The sequence below is a fragment of the Doryrhamphus excisus genome, linkage group LG2 (assembly GCF_037039965.1).
Source record: "Doryrhamphus excisus strain RoL-2023G ecotype Guam linkage group LG2, RoL_Dexc_Guam_v1.1, whole genome shotgun sequence".
Taxonomy (NCBI): Eukaryota; Metazoa; Chordata; class Actinopteri; order Syngnathiformes; family Syngnathidae; genus Doryrhamphus; species Doryrhamphus excisus.
The window spans coordinates 22,367,462-22,385,236 of record NC_136358.1 but is presented as its reverse complement, the minus strand read 5'-3'; the positions used below and the strand labels follow the sequence as shown (position 1 = coordinate 22,385,236).

The following is a 17,775-nucleotide window of genomic DNA, read 5'->3' as shown; positions in this document are numbered from 1 at the left end:
ACATAATTCACCCCGGAACTATCGAATGAAGGTGTTGCCACCCGGAGGGGTAGGCGCGAGGGACGGGTGTTTTCCGCTGTGTGTGCTGCACTCTGGTGGTGGAAGTGTGAAAAATAAAGTTGACTGGAAGCAGCCGTTCGCCGTGTTCTTTTTTGGTATTGAAATCCTTAAGCAAAGATTGATTTAAGCTGCTTTTGTATCGATATAAGCAGACCAAATTGGCTGGCGGGAGATGAAAAGGGCATCGTAGTAACCGGATTATCATAATAACCGTATCGTACTAACGGAGCTAATTATATCATAAAAGACTAGAAATTTGCCGGGAAATGAAAATAGTATCGTAATAAGTAGTAATTCGTTTTAACCGATATCGATATAACGAGACTTTACTGTAATCAGTAATAAATAAAATAAAAATCTTTTAATTTAAATTTTTCTACACAAAATAAAATGCAAAAAACGAATAAAGAAAATAATCAGTAATAATAAAACCACAAATAATAAAAACTTAAAAAAACACATATTGTTGGTGGAATCTGAAATGTTTTTTTCAGATTCAAATGAACAGTAATAAGTTATTTATGAAACGTCATCATTTGAGCCAATTAGCAAGTTAGCTAACCACATGTTTGATGAGCTACTTTATCTTGTGACTTGTATTTACACTTTTATTCCAAATAATTTCCTGCATTTATTTGTACCCGGCGTCATAAGCCTGTAGCTTCACTGCTAATCCAATGTTGGAGTTTTTGTTGTTGGACCAGACCATCTTTTGATTTGGACACAACAAACACCGCTATACTCACCAGAGACAGATGGACAGGCATTTAGCAGCTGAAATAAAGCACCTGGAGTTTAGTTTGCTGACTGGAAATCCTGGTGCTAATCCGAGCTTGCAGGTCCTCAAACTGAGCCTGAAGTACCGCTGGAAGGGGTACCATGTGATCTCAGTCATGGATGATGACTTTTCGCGTATGGGCGGGGCAAAACCAAAAAAGGTGGCGTAGGCTGTTTTACATTTATACAAATAGTATTTGTATCACTAGGATGAAATGGAAAAGCCCAGCTAGTTGTATTTCTTGAAATGCACACTTACTTCGCGAGTAGCAGCATTAAATAGGAGTTGCACTTCCTTGGACGTCCACCAGAGGGAGACAGCCACACCCCTTTAACCCTGAGAATGAAAAGATGGCGTTTCCCAAAGTTCTCTTGTCTACTTCACACCTCCTCGTCTTTTTCATGTCATCGCACTTTCGAACAAGGAGGCTCACGTTTCTTTCTTTTATTACTTAAACCGCTTTCTTTAGTGATATTTTCCACCCTGTTTTAGATGGGAAGAATACAGGAAGAAGAGTTGAATTACCCCGCTGTAGCATCACAATTGTTCATTGCTTTACAAATCACCTGTTGGGTTAAAAAGTCAAGCTTTTTTGGACCGCCATTTGTGTCCACTAGGGGGAGCATGACCAGAACTGGTCTTAATGAGCTGCTTGCTACCAGTGTTGAGTGACATGAGGGCCAATAGGATCCGGTTTTGTTTCCTGCCGAGGGAGAAAGTGCAGCGTTGGTGTTTATTTGTTGATGAATTGATATAAAAAAAATTATAATTTGATTGACAGACACGGGAGGCGTGTTGCCATGGTGACAGTCCAGTATCACCAGTATGGGCCTGTTGTCTTAACGTCTCACCTCCCAGTTGACCAGTAGCCTGCTGCCTTCCTGGTGACCTCATAGCCCCACCCTGCCTGTGTGTGTGTGTGTGTGTGTTCAGTGATGCGGATGATCCACTGATCTATGCTTGATGTGGTTACACCCCCCCCTCCCCCCTGCAAGTCTCCATTTTCCTCTGACAGTTTGTGGTGATGGGGGGAGGGGTCTTTACGGAACGAGGTGAAAAGGAAGACCACACACACAGAGAAAAAACAGAATATTATTATGACATATTCTATACATCAATATAGGCTTAGTAGTAGTATTATACATAAATACATCCATCCATTTTCTATGCCGCTTAGCCTCATGAGGGTCGCAGACATGCTGGAGCCTATCCCATTTGCCTGAGGTCGAGAGGCGGGGTACACCCCGGACTGGTGGCCAGCCAATCACAGGGCACATATAGACAAACAACCATTCACACTCAACACAAAATTCCCTCCTGCGTCCCCACTGAAAATTGTGTGCTGCAGTGAAATGCGTCTGAGCAGAAACGATTAGGCTGAAGTGGTCTCCGGTACCACAGAGCCGCGTTTGTCAAAAAATTGTCCTGCAGTTGTAGGGGGGCCACTGGGGCCCCCACCCCATGCACCCCCGGCCACTCCGTACCTCTGCCACTGCACATGACCATCAATACACATATGAATCAAGGGGGAAATAAAATCAATTTCCTTGTGTGTGTGTGTGTGTGTGTGTGTGTGTATCATTGCTAAGCGGGTGAAATAGGATCACGAATTGTGGGCTCCATCAATTCCCAGGAGCGGCTGCTGATGGCGCCGTGTCAGCCAATCATGTGACTTCATTTCCCTCATCCTGACATCTCTTATTGATTGGCTCCCAGTGACCACCTGACCATAGATGAGTGACGCGTGACAAGGAAGCTAACATCCTCTTCCTCATCTCTCACCCAACTATACTTATGTATACTTATATACTTAGTAAACTTCTATGTAGAGTTACATAGAAGCATGTATAGTATAGCTAGTAACCCTAACCCTGTATAAGTACATAGAAGTATGTACAAGTATAAAGAAGTACATATAAGTACATAGAAGTATTTCTAAGTATGTGCATACAATGAATGTCACCATGTTATGTGTGTGTAGGAGGTGGGGGAGGCAGGGGGTCATCCATTTGTCTCCCCTGGTAACGGGGGGGGTTGGCGTGAAGGGAGGGAGGAGGAGAGGAGCACACGTCCTCCCGAGTTTGTAACACCCCCCCCCTCCCCCCGCCATCTCCCCTCCCTTCTTTCCATCATACTCATCATGGCGTCACTCTCTGGGGAACATCAATCATGGCCGCCGTGACGACAGCCAGGCTGTAGGTGGTCATGCTGACGGCAGATGGCTCTTTATCACTGGAACCCTGCGTGGCATCACCATGACAACCTCTCTCTCTTCGACTTCAATGTTTCATGTTTCATGGGGGGGAGGTGGAGGGCGGTAATTCCAGCCAGAATTGCCACTGCTCCTAACCCAAAGAACCTCAGCATCCTCATCTCTGCTACCTCCAGTTCTGCTTCCTGTCTTTTCCTCAGTGGTACTGTCTCTAGACCAAACAACATGGCTGATCTCACCACAGTTTGTTTTACCTTTCCTTTCATTTTAGCTGAAACTCTTCTATCACACATCACGCCTGACACTTTCCTCCTCCCGTTCCATCCTGCCTGCACACGCTTCTTCACCTCCTTTTCATAATCTCTGTTGTTCCGAATTGTTCTCCACCTTCTGTATCTCTTCTCCCTGTAACCTCACTCTTCCACTCGGGTCCCTCTCATTCACACACATATACTCCGTCTTGCTCTCCTTCCCACTCTTCTAAAAGTTCTCCATTCATCATGGATACTCCAAATACTCTTGACTTTTTTTCTTCTTCATAGATGACCTGGCACATCAACAAATATTGTACAATCCTAAGAAGAGAAAGCAGTGTACAGTGTGTGGGGGTTGGGGGGGGGGGTTGGGGGGTGGCTGGTGGATTTCACGTTCCACTTCCTCTGGCAAGGCGATTAGGCCAGACGTCTGTCACACACACACACACACACACACACACACGCTCGCTGTAATTTCTTCCATAATGTTTGAGCTTTTATTCTTTCTTTTATTCTTTAGTCTACAACCTCATTTTGCCCTGTTAGATTCAAACTTCTTCCACAAAATATTTGGACATTTTTCTATATATTCTATATAATAGAATTCCAATATAATATAATATATAATATTTTATAATATATATATTTTTATAATATGTATAATAATATAGTATAATATATAGAATTATACATTCATTCCTTCATTCATTTTCTACCACTTTTCCTCACGAGGGTTGCGGGGGTGCTGGAGCCTATCCCAGCTGTCTTCAGGTGAGAGGCGGGGTACACCCTGGACTGGTGGCCAGCCAATCACAGGGCACATATAGACAAACAACCATTCACACTCACATTCATACCTATGGACAATTTGGAGTGGCCAATTAACCTAGCATGTTTTTGGAATGAAAACCCACGCTTCCACACAGAGATGGCCGAGGGTGGAATTGAACCCTGGTCTCGTCGCTGTGAGGTCTGTGCGCTAACCACTCGACCGCCGTGCCGCCCAGAATTATACATATTATTCTATATATTGCTAATTTTTCCATTATTGGTAGTATTTTTTTTGCTCTAGCACCAACCTGAGCAGCAGGCTATTAGTGGCCGTAGATTTACTAACGATCCTCGAGAAAGTGAATATGAGGTGAAGCACATTTGGGAATTGAACCGGCTTGTGTGGCGAGTGAACACTGGCAACTGAAAAGAGAAGAGGAGGCTTCTGGAGTGGAATCTACTCTAATAATTAGTCATTTTTTATTGCAAATGATGATCCAAAATGAGAGGTGAATGTCAATGTCCTGTTAGCAGGAGGGTTTGGAGGGGGCGGAGGATATAGAGTGCCCCCCCACTCCCCCCCACTGGAGTGTTTGCCTGTCACTGTCTATTTAGTCAGCAGCTGCACACACAGTCTTTGTTGTGTTCCTTCACCTCTTCTTGACCGATGAGTCACCTATTAAGGTTGTTTCAAAATAAGAGTTTGTGTTGTCATGATTTCATTCCAGACGGTGTCACCTGACTCCAACCAAGACGGACGCTAAATGAATTGATTAGATATAAATCATATAATTCCAATCATCTGTCCAAAAAGCCACAAATGTTAACACAAAAACCCGTTTTTCCACTGTTCCTATTATAATGGACATTTGAAACGCATACAAAGACACCACGTGGCAGCAAGATCAACCACCAACTTCCTCTTCTCAATCACGTCTTCAAAGGTAAAGGTAACCTTAAATGTTCATTCGTCCTAATTTTAACATATTTTAGTTATCTGATAACTAAAATATGACGACATCATAGACAATGATCCTCGGAGCCATATTGTCCAGGGTTTTTCCACCACCCCTGGTAGGGTCTCCCATGACAAATGTCATGCCCCCCCTCATGGGGTGAGGGAGTGAGAGGGGTCAGGTGCAGAGTGAGCTTGGGACCGGGGGGGGGGGCAGTTCCGGCTACAGAGGCTAGCTCCTGGGACGTGGAACGTCACCTCTCTGGTACGCGAGGTAGAGAAGTTCCGGAGGGATTCAGTCAGTCACCTCGACGCACAGCGAGGGCCCTGGGACCAGTCCTCTTGAGATCACGGGTACAAGCACCCAAAATGAACGACTCGGCTGCCCGGGAGAGGGAAGTCTGGTACTCCCTGCTTGGGCCGCTGCACCCGCATTCCGATCTGGGATCAGCGATGGATGGATCGATCACAAACGGGTGATTTGTAAGCTAGCTAACCGTATGCTAACAAGGAGGACGTTTGGCAATAAATTAAATAAAATAAAATACAGTAGGCCTCATAACATGAGAATGCGTTTGCCAAACTGAAAACATGCTAACCAGAGCGATGCTAACCTCCTTGATAATGCAGGATAAATACAGCATACAGTCAATGTTCCAAGTGTTAATTTTGTCACGTTTAGTGGTCTTTGAATGCACCATAGCGGGGCAGACTCAGCATGTGTTCATCTGATTAGCTAAACCTTTCAATGTGGTAGAAAATGAATGAATAGACATTTAAAGAAAGGAGGAGGGGGTTCCAGATGATCTTTATGGCAAATGTTGATCTGAAATTGGAGGAAAGCAGCATGAGAAAAGACGGCAGGCAAAAGCGGTGCTTTGGTTTCCTAGGCCAATATCATGATTCACTTTTATTAAAAGCATCATCGCTACAATTCATCATACATGATGTCTCCAAAAAAAAAACAAAAACAAAACAGAAAGACACACACCCAAAAAGAAAAGAAAAAAAAACATTTACATGATAAGTCTGTAAACTTCAAGGCTAGATAAGAATTTTGAGGTAATGCTCTTCAGCTTGCTGGCTAAAAGTAACAAAAAGTCCATTTTTTCAAGAAAAGTATCTAAGTAATAAAAGGTACCTGATTATTTCTTTCAACACCAGTGCATCAACAGGAACAGAGTGATTGCAGTACTTCTCACTTACACTTGATTTTCTAGTAATACGACACTTGTGGTTTATTCATACAGTCTGTGTGTGTGTGTGTGTGTGTGTGTGTGCTGGGCGAGTCATGTGGGACATTCAAAAGCTGCCTTGGTTATTGCTGTGTCAGCATGACAGACAGAAGGAGACGCGCGTGAGAGGATGAGTCCGTCTATTTTTCATTTCAACGGTTTGGAAACGGAAACAAATGAAGCTTCTTGCTTTCCCGGAGGAGAGAAGAAGCGGGAAAGAAGCTGAAGGTGTCGTGTCGTTTGTGTGCCGTCAGTGTGTGTGACTAACTGGTCTCTGCCAGACGGGAGCAGCGTCCACGGGGAAACTAGCGGGAACGTCCCGTGCACAGAATCATCAACTGGGGGTGGGGGTGTGGGGGGTGTACTGGCGGTGCAGACCCAGCGTGTCTGCTTCCTCTGTGCTACAAACATCATCATCATCATCACCACCATCCCTTCCGAGGAGTGAAAGCTGGCAGTGGAAAGACTCGGCGGCTTTCAGTGTGTGACTGGCTTAACAGTATCAGGGTAGCATGGGGGTGTGGGAGGGGGGTATTTAGGGCTTCAGTGTGTGTGTGTGTGTGTTTGATGTGGGGGGGGTCCAACCCCCCCGCAGCAGCGCCACCCCACCAGCCTTTAATACGAGAGGCTGCCCAAAACAACAAGCAGGCTGGACAAAATATGTTTGCGTCTTGAGCTGAGCAATAGCAATAATAATAATAATAATAAGGATGATAATGGTTATAATAATGAAAGTATTGCTAGCACTACTGGAACTTGGTATTTGAGGGTGGCGATGCAAACTGGCCAACAGTCTTTGATATTTCCCTGACTATGCTAAAAGATTTAACCCCCCCCCCCCTTTACTGACACACACACACAGGAAATGCCCCCCCCACCCCCCAAAGAAAATCAGTAAAGTCCAGAAAGGAAAAAAGGCTAGTTGAGCTGGAGGTGTGTAAAGGTGGGAGGTCTGTGGGGGGGTGGGTTCTTGGTCTAGTCCTTCTGTGGAGACGCCCCCTCTTCCTCATCACCTCCCAGCCCCCCCTCCCCTACCACGGACTCCTCAGCGTGGCTTGTGGCTTCCACGTTCTCCTCCGCCAAGTCACTGTCGCCTCCTCGCACCTCCTCTTCCTCTTCCTCCTCCTCCTCCTGCTGCTGCTGCTCCTTGTCGTCGTCCTTTGAAGGAGTGGTGGCGGCGTTGCCCCCCAGCATGCCCATGGCGCTCTGGAGGTCGGCCAGGGTGGAGGTGGTGGGGAAGCCGGGCAGACCGAGTCCCCCCAGGCCAGGAGGAAGGAACATGGAGGGGTAGAGGAGGCCGGGGGCCATGGTGGACAGGAGGAAAGGGTTGAACGCCAGAGAGTTGGCGGACATGCCGGCGGCGGCCAGCAGGGCGGCGGCTTCGCTGTTGATGGAGACGTCGGCCGGAGAATCGGCAGCTGGCATCTGAGGGGGGGCACTTTGGGATTTCTCCACATTCTCTTCACCTTCCTCGTCATCTTTCTGGATGTTCTTCTTGGTGACATTGTTGCCCTCACTGGCATCATCTAACGACTCCTCTTCCTCGACCACCTCCTCACCTCCGTCTCTCTTCTCCTCCTCCTTCCGCTTCCTCTTTGCCGCTTCTTCACCTTCTTCTTCTGCGTCTCCATCGGCGGTTCCGTTGGCGTTCCCAGATGCCGAGGCCACCGTGGCGCTGGAAGCGGCGGCCAAGTTGCTACCAAAGAGGCCGCCCAGGCCGAACATGTTGGGGATGGCGGCGGCCATGTTGGGTAGCGCTCCCATGCCGGGCAGCATGAGGGGCAGCATGGAGGCGGCGGCCTGCTTGGGGTCAGAAGGTGAAGGGAAGGCCATGAGACCCGCAGCCAGCTGGAGAGACTGGAGGCTCTGCAGGGACGACAGGTCCATTCCTCCAAACAGACTGTTCAGCAGCAGAGGGTTCATGCCTCCTGCAACGCACACCACCACCATCATCATCACCATCACCGCCACCACCACCACCATCATCATCATCATCATCATCATCATCATCATCATCATCAAGAGGACATGGCAAAGTCTCAGGCTACCAATCCAATCACATGGAAACATCTCACCTGCAGAGGAAGCGGCTGTGGCCAATGAGGCCTGGGCAGCCTGAGCCGCCGCGACCTGGGCAGCAGCCGCCGCCTTCGCTATTTCGGATTTGGGTCGTCGTCCGCGACGACGGACGCCCTCCTCCCTGACCAGGGGACCAGTCAACAGCCGATCAAACATGGCTTCTGGGAGAAAACCCTGCAGACATTTATACATACATAAACTTACATGTCTTCTATATAATACCAGATATATATATAAGACTGATATACATGACTTCTAAGTACTGTATCTATATAATACTTATATACAGTACATGCCTTCTCTATAACTATACACATGACATATGCATACACACATATATACACACACACACACACACATATATATAAAATACTTCGATACATGACTTCTCTAGCTATATACTAATTACATACATGACTTTGATAATACTTGTATCCATTACTTCTCTATATCTATAGATTCCGAAAACATGCTTGTCAGCTTCATTGGCAACTCCAAATTGTTCATAGGTATGAATGTGAGTGTGAATGGTTGTTTGTCTATTTGTGCCCTGCCATTGTCTGTCCAAAGACAGCTGGGATAGGCTCCAGCATATTGCCACCCTAGTGAGGATAAGCGGCATAGAAAAAGGATGGATGACTTCTATAGCTATATACATGACTTTCATAGATCCATGTACTACATCCATGACCTTTGTACTACTACTTGTAGACTTGTATATGTTAGTGTATATAGTAAATACCATAGGGTATGGCTTACAGTCAATGTTCCATTGTAAGATGAAGCAGTCAAAGTAAAGCGTGTGCATGTTGCAAATAAATGAAACCACAACCATACTAACCGACTGTTTGACAATATCGGTCCAGTCAGGCGCAATAGAAAATTCAGGGTTTTCCAGTAACCACCTGGGAAGTTCCTTCATGGGTGGAGCCATGGCCCCTCCCATCTAGAGGAAGAAAATAATCAGTTTCAGACAAACAAATACAAAAAAGAAGCGTCCAAAAAGAAAGATGAGACCTTGCGGCCATTACGGCGGTTGACCACAGGCACTCTCTCCTCGCCCGTCAGGGTGTTGATGTCGATCTTGTTGGGGTTTCGACAGCGATGACGTTTCTGCTTGGGTTTGGAGAACTGAGACAGCAGTAACTCTTCCTTCTTCTACAGACGGAAGCACACCCATTCAGACCAATCAGATCATTTGGAAGACCAAATGAATGACAAGCAGAAGAAGACCACGTACTGGTGTAAATCCTGCCATGTCCATGGCGTACGTGGGATGCTGCCTCAGCCACTCCCCCAGCTCTTTGTTGGAAACCGTGGCCTCTTCCTCCTCCACGCTGCCGGACGCAAGAGATGATCTCCCACTGGGACTCTGGTCCGACACGGACAGGCCTCGATGGGCACGGCCCGCGTCCTGGAGCCCATCCACACCTGAAAGCTTGCTCCCGTCACCATCATCCTGAGCATGGACATTATTTCATCTATCAAGCATATTTCATCCATCTATGGTATAATTTATCTATGTATCACATAGTAGTCACCCCGCCTGTAGATCTTTTGTTGGACATAAACAGCAGCTCCAGACCCTCAACATTTTTCCTGCGTCCCCGCCTCCTTCTCATCATTGGCAGATCAGCCTCCAGCGAACCATTGGCTCTGTGTCCGAGGGGCGGGGCTTGCTGCAGCAGTTCCATTTGGGCCTTGAAAGAGGGGTTGGCGACCAGAGCTCCGGGCAAGCCGGTCAGCGATGGAGAAGCCTGCACACCCTGAACAGAAAGTGGAGCCCTTTCACTTCACGCCGTCTTTTTCCCCAAGTGGGCTTCTAACCAAAGCGTACCTTGGTGAGATCCATGGCCTGGTTCTGGGACTCCATTGTGGCGTGGCTCTCTCTCAGCTGGGCCACCATCTCCATCAGGTTGCGCCTCTTGGCTGCTCTTTCGGCCTCAATCTCGATCTTCCTCCTTCTCCTCCTCCTCTGTCGAGGCACGCTGAGGCCCAGAGCGTTGTCCTGCACCACATCATCATCAAATACTACTAAGTACAATGTCAGGGTGCACGAGTGTCAGCCATTCCTTCTACAAGGTCCCCCGCTAACCAAATATTACATCATCATCATCAATCATCTGTTTCACAAAGTCCAAAATGAAACAGATTTTTAGTGTGACATGCACTAACAATTCTAAATACATATTGTCTAAATGATGAATGAAAGCATAAAACAACATTGAGTACTTTTACCTTCACTGAAGATGTGATTGGCCACGATTTCCTCCTACAATTCAACCCCGTTTCTCACCTCAATAACCCAAAATGGAGCCACAGATCGTAGCAAAGGCAGGATTTAGGTAAACAAGTGAGAAAAATGACTAAATTGTAGAAAGAAGTCATGGCCGAACAGGAAGGTGGTGTCTCGCTGGGGACATTGAAGGTATAAATGAACCTTCAATGTTCTTTTATCCCAAAGACGCTACTATAAACACCAACACTGTCCTGACAAGTTATTTATACGTCGTTTAGGCAAAGGGAGGTGATGATGCAACTCTACACTAATGCATTTCGCCTCAGAACACTGGGAACTTGAAGCCATAAAAAAGGCCTCAAGGTGGCAGAAGTGCATCTGATAAGCGCTGGGCAGGGATCATGTGGACACAGCAAGGAGGAAGTGAGCGTGGGGTGGCGCATGCACAAGGTCACATTGTAAGGACATCTTAACGCATGCGCACGCGTGCACACACACAGTTCAGTTACAAATGTGAAAATTGGAAATGGTTGCTGTTATATTTGTAAAGAAATTCTTATTTGGGTGTTTATGTTATAGTTTTGATATTTCAGCCGTCACAAAATGTACACTAACTGGGGTGGATGCTAACCAGGGCAGATGCTAACCCGGATGGATGCCAACCACAGAAACTGCTTGTCTCGACACCCCATAAGTAGCTGTGGACATACACAGGGAATGCTGGGTAACTTCTTGTTCCCAAGAGTTCCACGGTGGGCATTTGGGTTGATGAGCTCGTGCTGGTTATTGAGGTGAGTAAGGGTGTAAATATGTGTATATACATACGTATATATGTATGTCTAAATATGTGTAGTAGTTGACCAAAGTAGGGCTTCCCACTGTTGGATATGAATAGAATTAGAAAAGAAAGCTGACCGAGTGAAGTTAGCTGCACGCAGTCGCCACTAATGCTAGGGACTAATGCTAACACGAATGGTGAGTTCTTACATGAAGCTGTGGAGAAAGCGTCTTATCTTCACCACCGCTGTAAGGAGCGTGGATCCCGCTCATTGCCAGCTCGCCCAAGCTCCGCCTCTGCAGCGGACTCTCTGTTGCTGTGGCTACGGACGGCGTGGTCATGGTGGGGACGTGTCCGGTCAGCATGTTGCTAGGAAAGTCAAAGATGTGGCGCCTGTTGACAGGCCACTTGCCCTTCAGGACGGCTTCGCAGATGCTGTCCATCCTGTTAATCATCACTCGATCCTGCGGTGTGGAAACGAGTGGCAGCTTGTGATACATCTCTCAATGGTGTACATCAGTGCGTATCTACGTCTACATAAAGCACCTTGGGATATTTGGGAATGAGTAAATGGCATCATTTCCCGTATAGTCAGAGACTCACCTTAGGCCAGAGTGCGTAGGTGTAATTTCTGTCCCCCAAGGCCTGCAGGCCAGAAGATTCTGCCAGGTCATCGGGACAAAAACCATCTCTGGTTTCATCTCGAGCAGACGTGCTCAAAGACGCGATACTCTCTTCATCAAAATTCTTCTGCTCGGATGCAGCACTCACTGAAGAAAGACAGGATTTTACCTCTTCATTAACTAGCGTCATCAAGGGACACAAACTCATTTTATCATCTTGCCCCTGGAACTCAGGACCCATTTCAACTCTGGAGTCAGCAGGGAAAGCAGAAATAGCCTCTGACCAAATGACGTGTGTTGATGGGGGGCAGGCAAATTACATCATTTCACTTAACAGAAGGTGCTTAGTGCAACAACCTCAACTACACAACACTGCTGGTGAGAAATCACGGCAGATCATAGCACAGTACGGCACACCCTCATGGTAGCGGCATTTTCATATATCATTGTTGTTTTGTAAACAAATATAGATACTTGAGCAAACTACTTCTTGGCCTAATTGAAGCTTTTTCAAGCATAAAGTTAAATGAGGTCAAAGAACAAATACAGGGCAGAATTAGGAATGTAGTATTCCGCATTGGCCACTAGGTGTCAGTGAGGCAAGCATCAAACCGCCAGAACCGACCGAGTCGCCACAGTGGATCTTTTTGATCTGCATACAGATTTTTGGCTTGAGCCTTTATATTCCGGATGCCCTTTTGACGAATGCCGATGATGCTTACTAGTGGAGATTCGAACCTGAAGCGTCCGCTCCAAAGTCCAGAACGCTAGAAGAATCATGGTGGGCTCTCAAACCACTAACAATATTTACGTAGCATCTTGGAAATGAAACGTTTCCACATGGCCCCTGAGATTTACTCAGGTGCCACTACGCGTACCCCAGCCTGGGAATTACAGTCCTGGGGAACACATCTACTGTGGCACACACAAAGAGAAGTTTTATTTAGTGTACATCTTAATATGCCTAAACTGGGTAGCTGGAGTACACAGCCAGTTAAAGCTACCAGTACGACAATGATGTGACAATAATCTACTATATTGGGTAATATAAAATTGAGTGTAAAGGTGACTGTAGGGGTGTTGGTTTCATGTCTAGAGGGCTCTACTCGTGTTAAAAAGCTTATTTAGAAGGTGGTAAGCTTTTCTATGTCTTGTTTTCTCTTTGGATTACTATGTTGGGTAATAGGAGTGTAAGATGACTATGGGGGTGTGATTTCATGTCCAGAAGGCTCTAATAATGTTAAAAAGCATATTTAGAAAATGGTAAAATAATTATATTAGGTAATAGGAATGTTATTTTCCATGTAGAGGGGCTCCAATCATGTTAAAAAGTGTATTTAGAAGGCGCCTATAATTATGAAAATATTGATATTGAATCATCCGATTGATTTTGTGGATGTAAACATGTAAATATGAATATTGTTTGAATTTGCTTAGTCATGCATGAAAGCAGAAATGCAGTATTATCTTAGTGTCAACTTTGACTTTGCTAAACACTCATGGACATTTTGACTCTTTTCTGCCAAGCAAGGCAGCAACTGTTGGTCAGGACATCCTGATATACTGTCCAGTAAGATGATGACATGATTAGACAAAGGCTTGTCTATTTACCGTTTTTAAGTAAGAGCGTCAAATGTACATGATGATTTATTGTGATTATGATTACGATACCTTCAGCCTGCGAGGATTTCTCCGATTTGTCATCTTCGTCCATCCTGTCCTCCTCTTCCTCTTCCGGGCTTTTCTCCGTGTCTGGAGACTTTGGAGATTTAGGAGACTTGCAGTCCCGCTTCTCCACTTGGTGCTCTTCCTCCTCTGTGGTGGTGGTCGGTGCTTGAGGATCTTCGGGGACCTTCAATGTAGTCTGCTGAGTGGAATCTTCAAGTGGAGTCACACTGGTCTTCCCGTCCATGGATTCTTTGTCTTGGTCATCATTTGTCTCCGCCATCTCCTCGCTCTCCTGGTTTTCTTTTTTAGGCCGAGTCTTGTCGTCTTCTTCAACCTTTGTAACTGCGGCCTGTTTATCATCCAGAAGCTGGCTGTCATGTTTCATTTCTTGATCACTTTCAGTCTTGATGCCCAGCGCACCACTGGCATCCTCCTCCTCAGCCTCCTTTTTCACCTCAGGCCCAGCCTCATCTTCTTCCATCTTCACCTGGACTGCATCTCCCGCCTCCTCTGTAACCGTATGAGCAACCATCTTTGCGGCAGCAGCAGCACGAGCCAGCTCTGCGGACGTGAGGAGCGGAGTGGAGGAGCTTTCAGCTGCTCCCATCCCGGCTTTGGCGAGTTCTCCCGCGTTAAGCACGGTCCCTCGCTGGCTGGTGAAGCGCTGGTGTGCCTCCAGGAAGGCCAAGGCGGGGTCGTTCAGGATGTGATAATCAGTCCGGCTCACGCCGTGCTTCGAGGCCCCGATGAGGAGGTCCCTGTCGTGGCGCCCACACTCCCACCACTCTGGGAGGTCCGGGGAGGGCTGGCAGAGTTTAAGGCGTTCAGAGAGCAGGGGGTGGGGGAGCACCTGTTCTCGGATGCGACGAAGCAACTCGATGCGATAGAGGGTGCGGGAAGCACGTTCCTCCGTAATGGGGTCTATGATCAGCGATGGGTCCGGGAGTTCTGCAAAAGGTACAGTTGACACGGATGACCACATCATCAACAGTGGAGATGTGGAAATGCGTCTCATTCCTCACCTGTGTCGCTCTTCACCTGCATGCGGCACACACATTTGCACATGGCGATGAAGGAGTAGTAGTATTTCTCCAGGCTCTCGTCAGTCTTCTTGTCCAGTCGGGCAAAGGCCCTGAACTGCGCCCAGTCAAATTTCTGACGCTGGGTGTCAAAGACCACTCCAAAAGTCGACACCACGCGGTAAAAGTCGGCTTCCTCACGACGAGTCCACCTGACACAAGAAAATATTTCACTATGGTCTCGTAGCAAAGGCTGCTCTGTGTTATATCATACTGTTTGCTGGGAATGGCACACAAAGGCCCACATTGGCATGTACCGTATGGGAAAATTAGCAATATATTTACAGTGCATACATACAACAGACCATATTTGCAAAATTAGCAATATACTGCATACAGCACATGCTAAACAATACTATTTTATACAAATATGTTACCTGCAAGGTATGCTAGGTAAATGTGATACTTGTTACTTTTGGTTGTACTGCGAGTGGGGGGGTGTTGGGAACACTAAGAATATGTCCCTGACCAAAGGTGACAATAGGGGTGTGATTTCCTGTCTACAGGAAATACCGTAGACATGGGACATTCCAACCCATACTGTCTTTTTCTTGATTGGTATTACATTCAAGAGAAAGAGAAATTGAGAAATGTGTAGTACCTTTGTCTTCTTTCCTTGTAGTACATGGCGCCATCAGTCATCAAGGAGTTTGCCGTCATCACAGGCGTCTCCTCCGGCATGAACTGGCCACCTTTAGCAAAATACGCACTTCCCTTAGCTAGGTAAGCGCTACCTTCAGCCATGAAGACCGTAGTTGGGTCTTGGATATAGGCTGCCGCTGCTCCGCCTGCCTCAGTAACCATGGTGATGGCAGGCAGGAAGTCCCGGCGCCGCCGTCTGCGACCATCGGGTCTATTGAGGGCCTCCTGGCGCAGCTGCTCGCGGCGATTGGAACGCTGGTAGGCGGTGATGAGGCGGCGCAGGCGTGCCGTCAGAGCCGAAGCGGCGGGCCAATAGAGCTGTTCGTTGGAACCTGCCGCACTACCTACAGAAAGCACGCCTTGACCGTTTTCAGCAGATTTACCTTCAAGAGTGGGAAGAAATAGAACCACATTCAGGACCAAACAAACCATAAAATACGCATACTGTACAGCAATGGTGCAATTATGATGTCATATCGCCTTTGAAACCAGAGACCTCCGTGGAGGCTGCTCGGAGCTTTTGCTCGAATACAGTGCACCTTGCTGGTGGCTCCTCCCCCTCTGTGCTCTGCTTCTCCTGGTAGTAGTCATGTCATGACCATGGTGAGTAGTTTGGTAGAGCAGTTTGAGGTATTAATTACTGGGGAAGTAATGAGTAGTGGATAGGTAGGATTGCTGTTGATGAAGTGGTGTACTATTGTGAATGTTATTGTTGTCAAGTGTTAGCATCAAACTTACTAATGTGTTGATACGATGCACACAGAGCAATGAACAACTTCATGGTACATCCTGTCCAGGCGCACTGGTAATTGCGAGTGTTGGTTGTTTTTCATTTGTATTCACGTAACCCTGTGACACCTAGCGGACCCCACTTTGTGAAGTGACGATGCACAGCATGGTATTGTCAGAGAGCGATGATAGGAGAGCATTTACTTTGTGGAGGAAAGCCACGCCAATCAAGCATCTTAGCTTATTTACCATCTGCTTCACCTTCCCCGGCATCATCTTTGTCATCCAGTGGAGAGTTGGTGAAGTCGTCCATTTCGTCCTTAAAAGGCATCCGCAGGGGTTTGTATTCTGGGTCCTCATCCTCACTGTTGGAAAGCAACACTTCACTTTCACAACTTTCAAAACAAATATGCTCCTTTATACTTCGTATGCCTGCTCACTTCTCCAAAAACATCATTTATCATCACAGACTGCAAAATATATTATTCACATCTATAATGTCAAATAGCAAAGTATATGTGTAACACGATAAAGCAACGGTTAATGTAGTACATATAGTAATATAAGTGAAATATGATAAATAGGAAATCTAGTACATAAAGTAATATGACTTGTGTGAAACATGATAAAGCAATAGTAAATATAGTACATATAGTATGACGTGTGTGAAACAAGATTAAGCAATAGTAAATATAGTACATAAAGTAATATGATGTGTGTGAAACATGATATAGCAATATTAAATATAGTACATAAAGTAATATGACGTGTGTGAAACATGATAAAGCAATAGTAAATATAGTACATAAAGTAATATGATGTGTGTATGAAAAGGTCAAATGAGAAAGAAAAAGGGAGGAGGGGAAAAATAAGCTTTTGGTCATCAACGGGCACTCTCTTACCCTTCGGCGCCATCTGCCATCATATCGTTGCCCCTCTGCTCGGCAGCGATAGCTTTGGCGTCAGGCATGCCCACCCTCTCCAAAAAACACAGGGCGGGGTCGGCCCGCATGGAGTTGTACTTCTCATAGCCTGGAGAGGAAAGTAACGACTTTTTAGAAAGCTGAGGGTGATATAGACATAGCGACCATTTCTTTCATGTAGGACATGAGGTCTGTCTGACACACACTCTCACACACACACACATCCATGCAGTATATGCCATAAGCATTGACTGTCAAATGAAGGCAGAGAAAAACAGTAGCAGAAGGGCAGACCCCAGGAACCAGCTGCTGGCAAGACAGCCTGTCTCTGTGCCTGAGTGGGCACACGCGTGCATCCAACACTCCCTGCATGTGTGTGTGTGTGTGTGTGTGTGTGTAGGTGCTGGTTTCTGTGAGTGAGAAAGCAAGAGCAAGTGGACAGAGAGGAAAATGTGTGTCACGGTGTCTGTGAAAGCGAGCTAGCGTGTGTGCGTGTGTGTGTGTGTGCGTTTGTTCGTCCGTTACGGGCAATCGGGCAGAACAGATTAGATGTGCAGATCCTACTGAGACACATGAAGAAGGGAGAAACGGGAAATATGAAGCATCTCACACACACATGAAGGATTGGGGCCTTTGCAGGTCATCACTCTTTCGTGTGTGTGCGTACATGTGAGGTGCTTTGCGGTGCGTGTGTCCTCCCTGGTGACTGGAGATGATGATGAAGCATGGGTGAGTCCTCCGTGTGCGAGA

General features: G+C 46.6%; 1 protein-coding gene across 6 annotated transcripts in view; it reads right to left on the bottom strand.

The window, feature by feature from the left end:
* Nucleotides 1-5,907: 5,907 nt before the first annotated feature.
* The window catches only part of chd7 (chromodomain helicase DNA binding protein 7), a 59,568-nt gene continuing 47,700 nt past the window's right edge, over nt 5,908-17,775 (bottom strand). For all 6 annotated transcript variants that reach the window (XM_058062261.2, XM_058062259.2, XM_058062264.2 and 3 more), the window contains 14 exons: nt 17,005-17,134; nt 16,352-16,467; nt 15,333-15,756; nt 14,675-14,883; nt 13,656-14,600; nt 11,965-12,131; nt 11,571-11,825; nt 10,182-10,352; nt 9,886-10,110; nt 9,585-9,803; nt 9,362-9,502; nt 9,186-9,290; nt 8,341-8,518; nt 5,908-8,193 (listed from right to left, as the gene is read on the bottom strand). In XM_058062261.2, the coding sequence (XP_057918244.2) occupies nt 7,241-8,193; nt 8,341-8,518; nt 9,186-9,290; nt 9,362-9,502; nt 9,585-9,803; nt 9,886-10,110; nt 10,182-10,352; nt 11,571-11,825; nt 11,965-12,131; nt 13,656-14,600; nt 14,675-14,883; nt 15,333-15,756; nt 16,352-16,467; nt 17,005-17,134 (4,238 nt within the window). In that variant the 3' untranslated portion in view covers nt 5,908-7,240. The remainder of the gene's footprint in view (nt 8,194-8,340; nt 8,519-9,185; nt 9,291-9,361; nt 9,503-9,584; nt 9,804-9,885; nt 10,111-10,181; nt 10,353-11,570; nt 11,826-11,964; nt 12,132-13,655; nt 14,601-14,674; nt 14,884-15,332; nt 15,757-16,351; nt 16,468-17,004; nt 17,135-17,775) is intronic.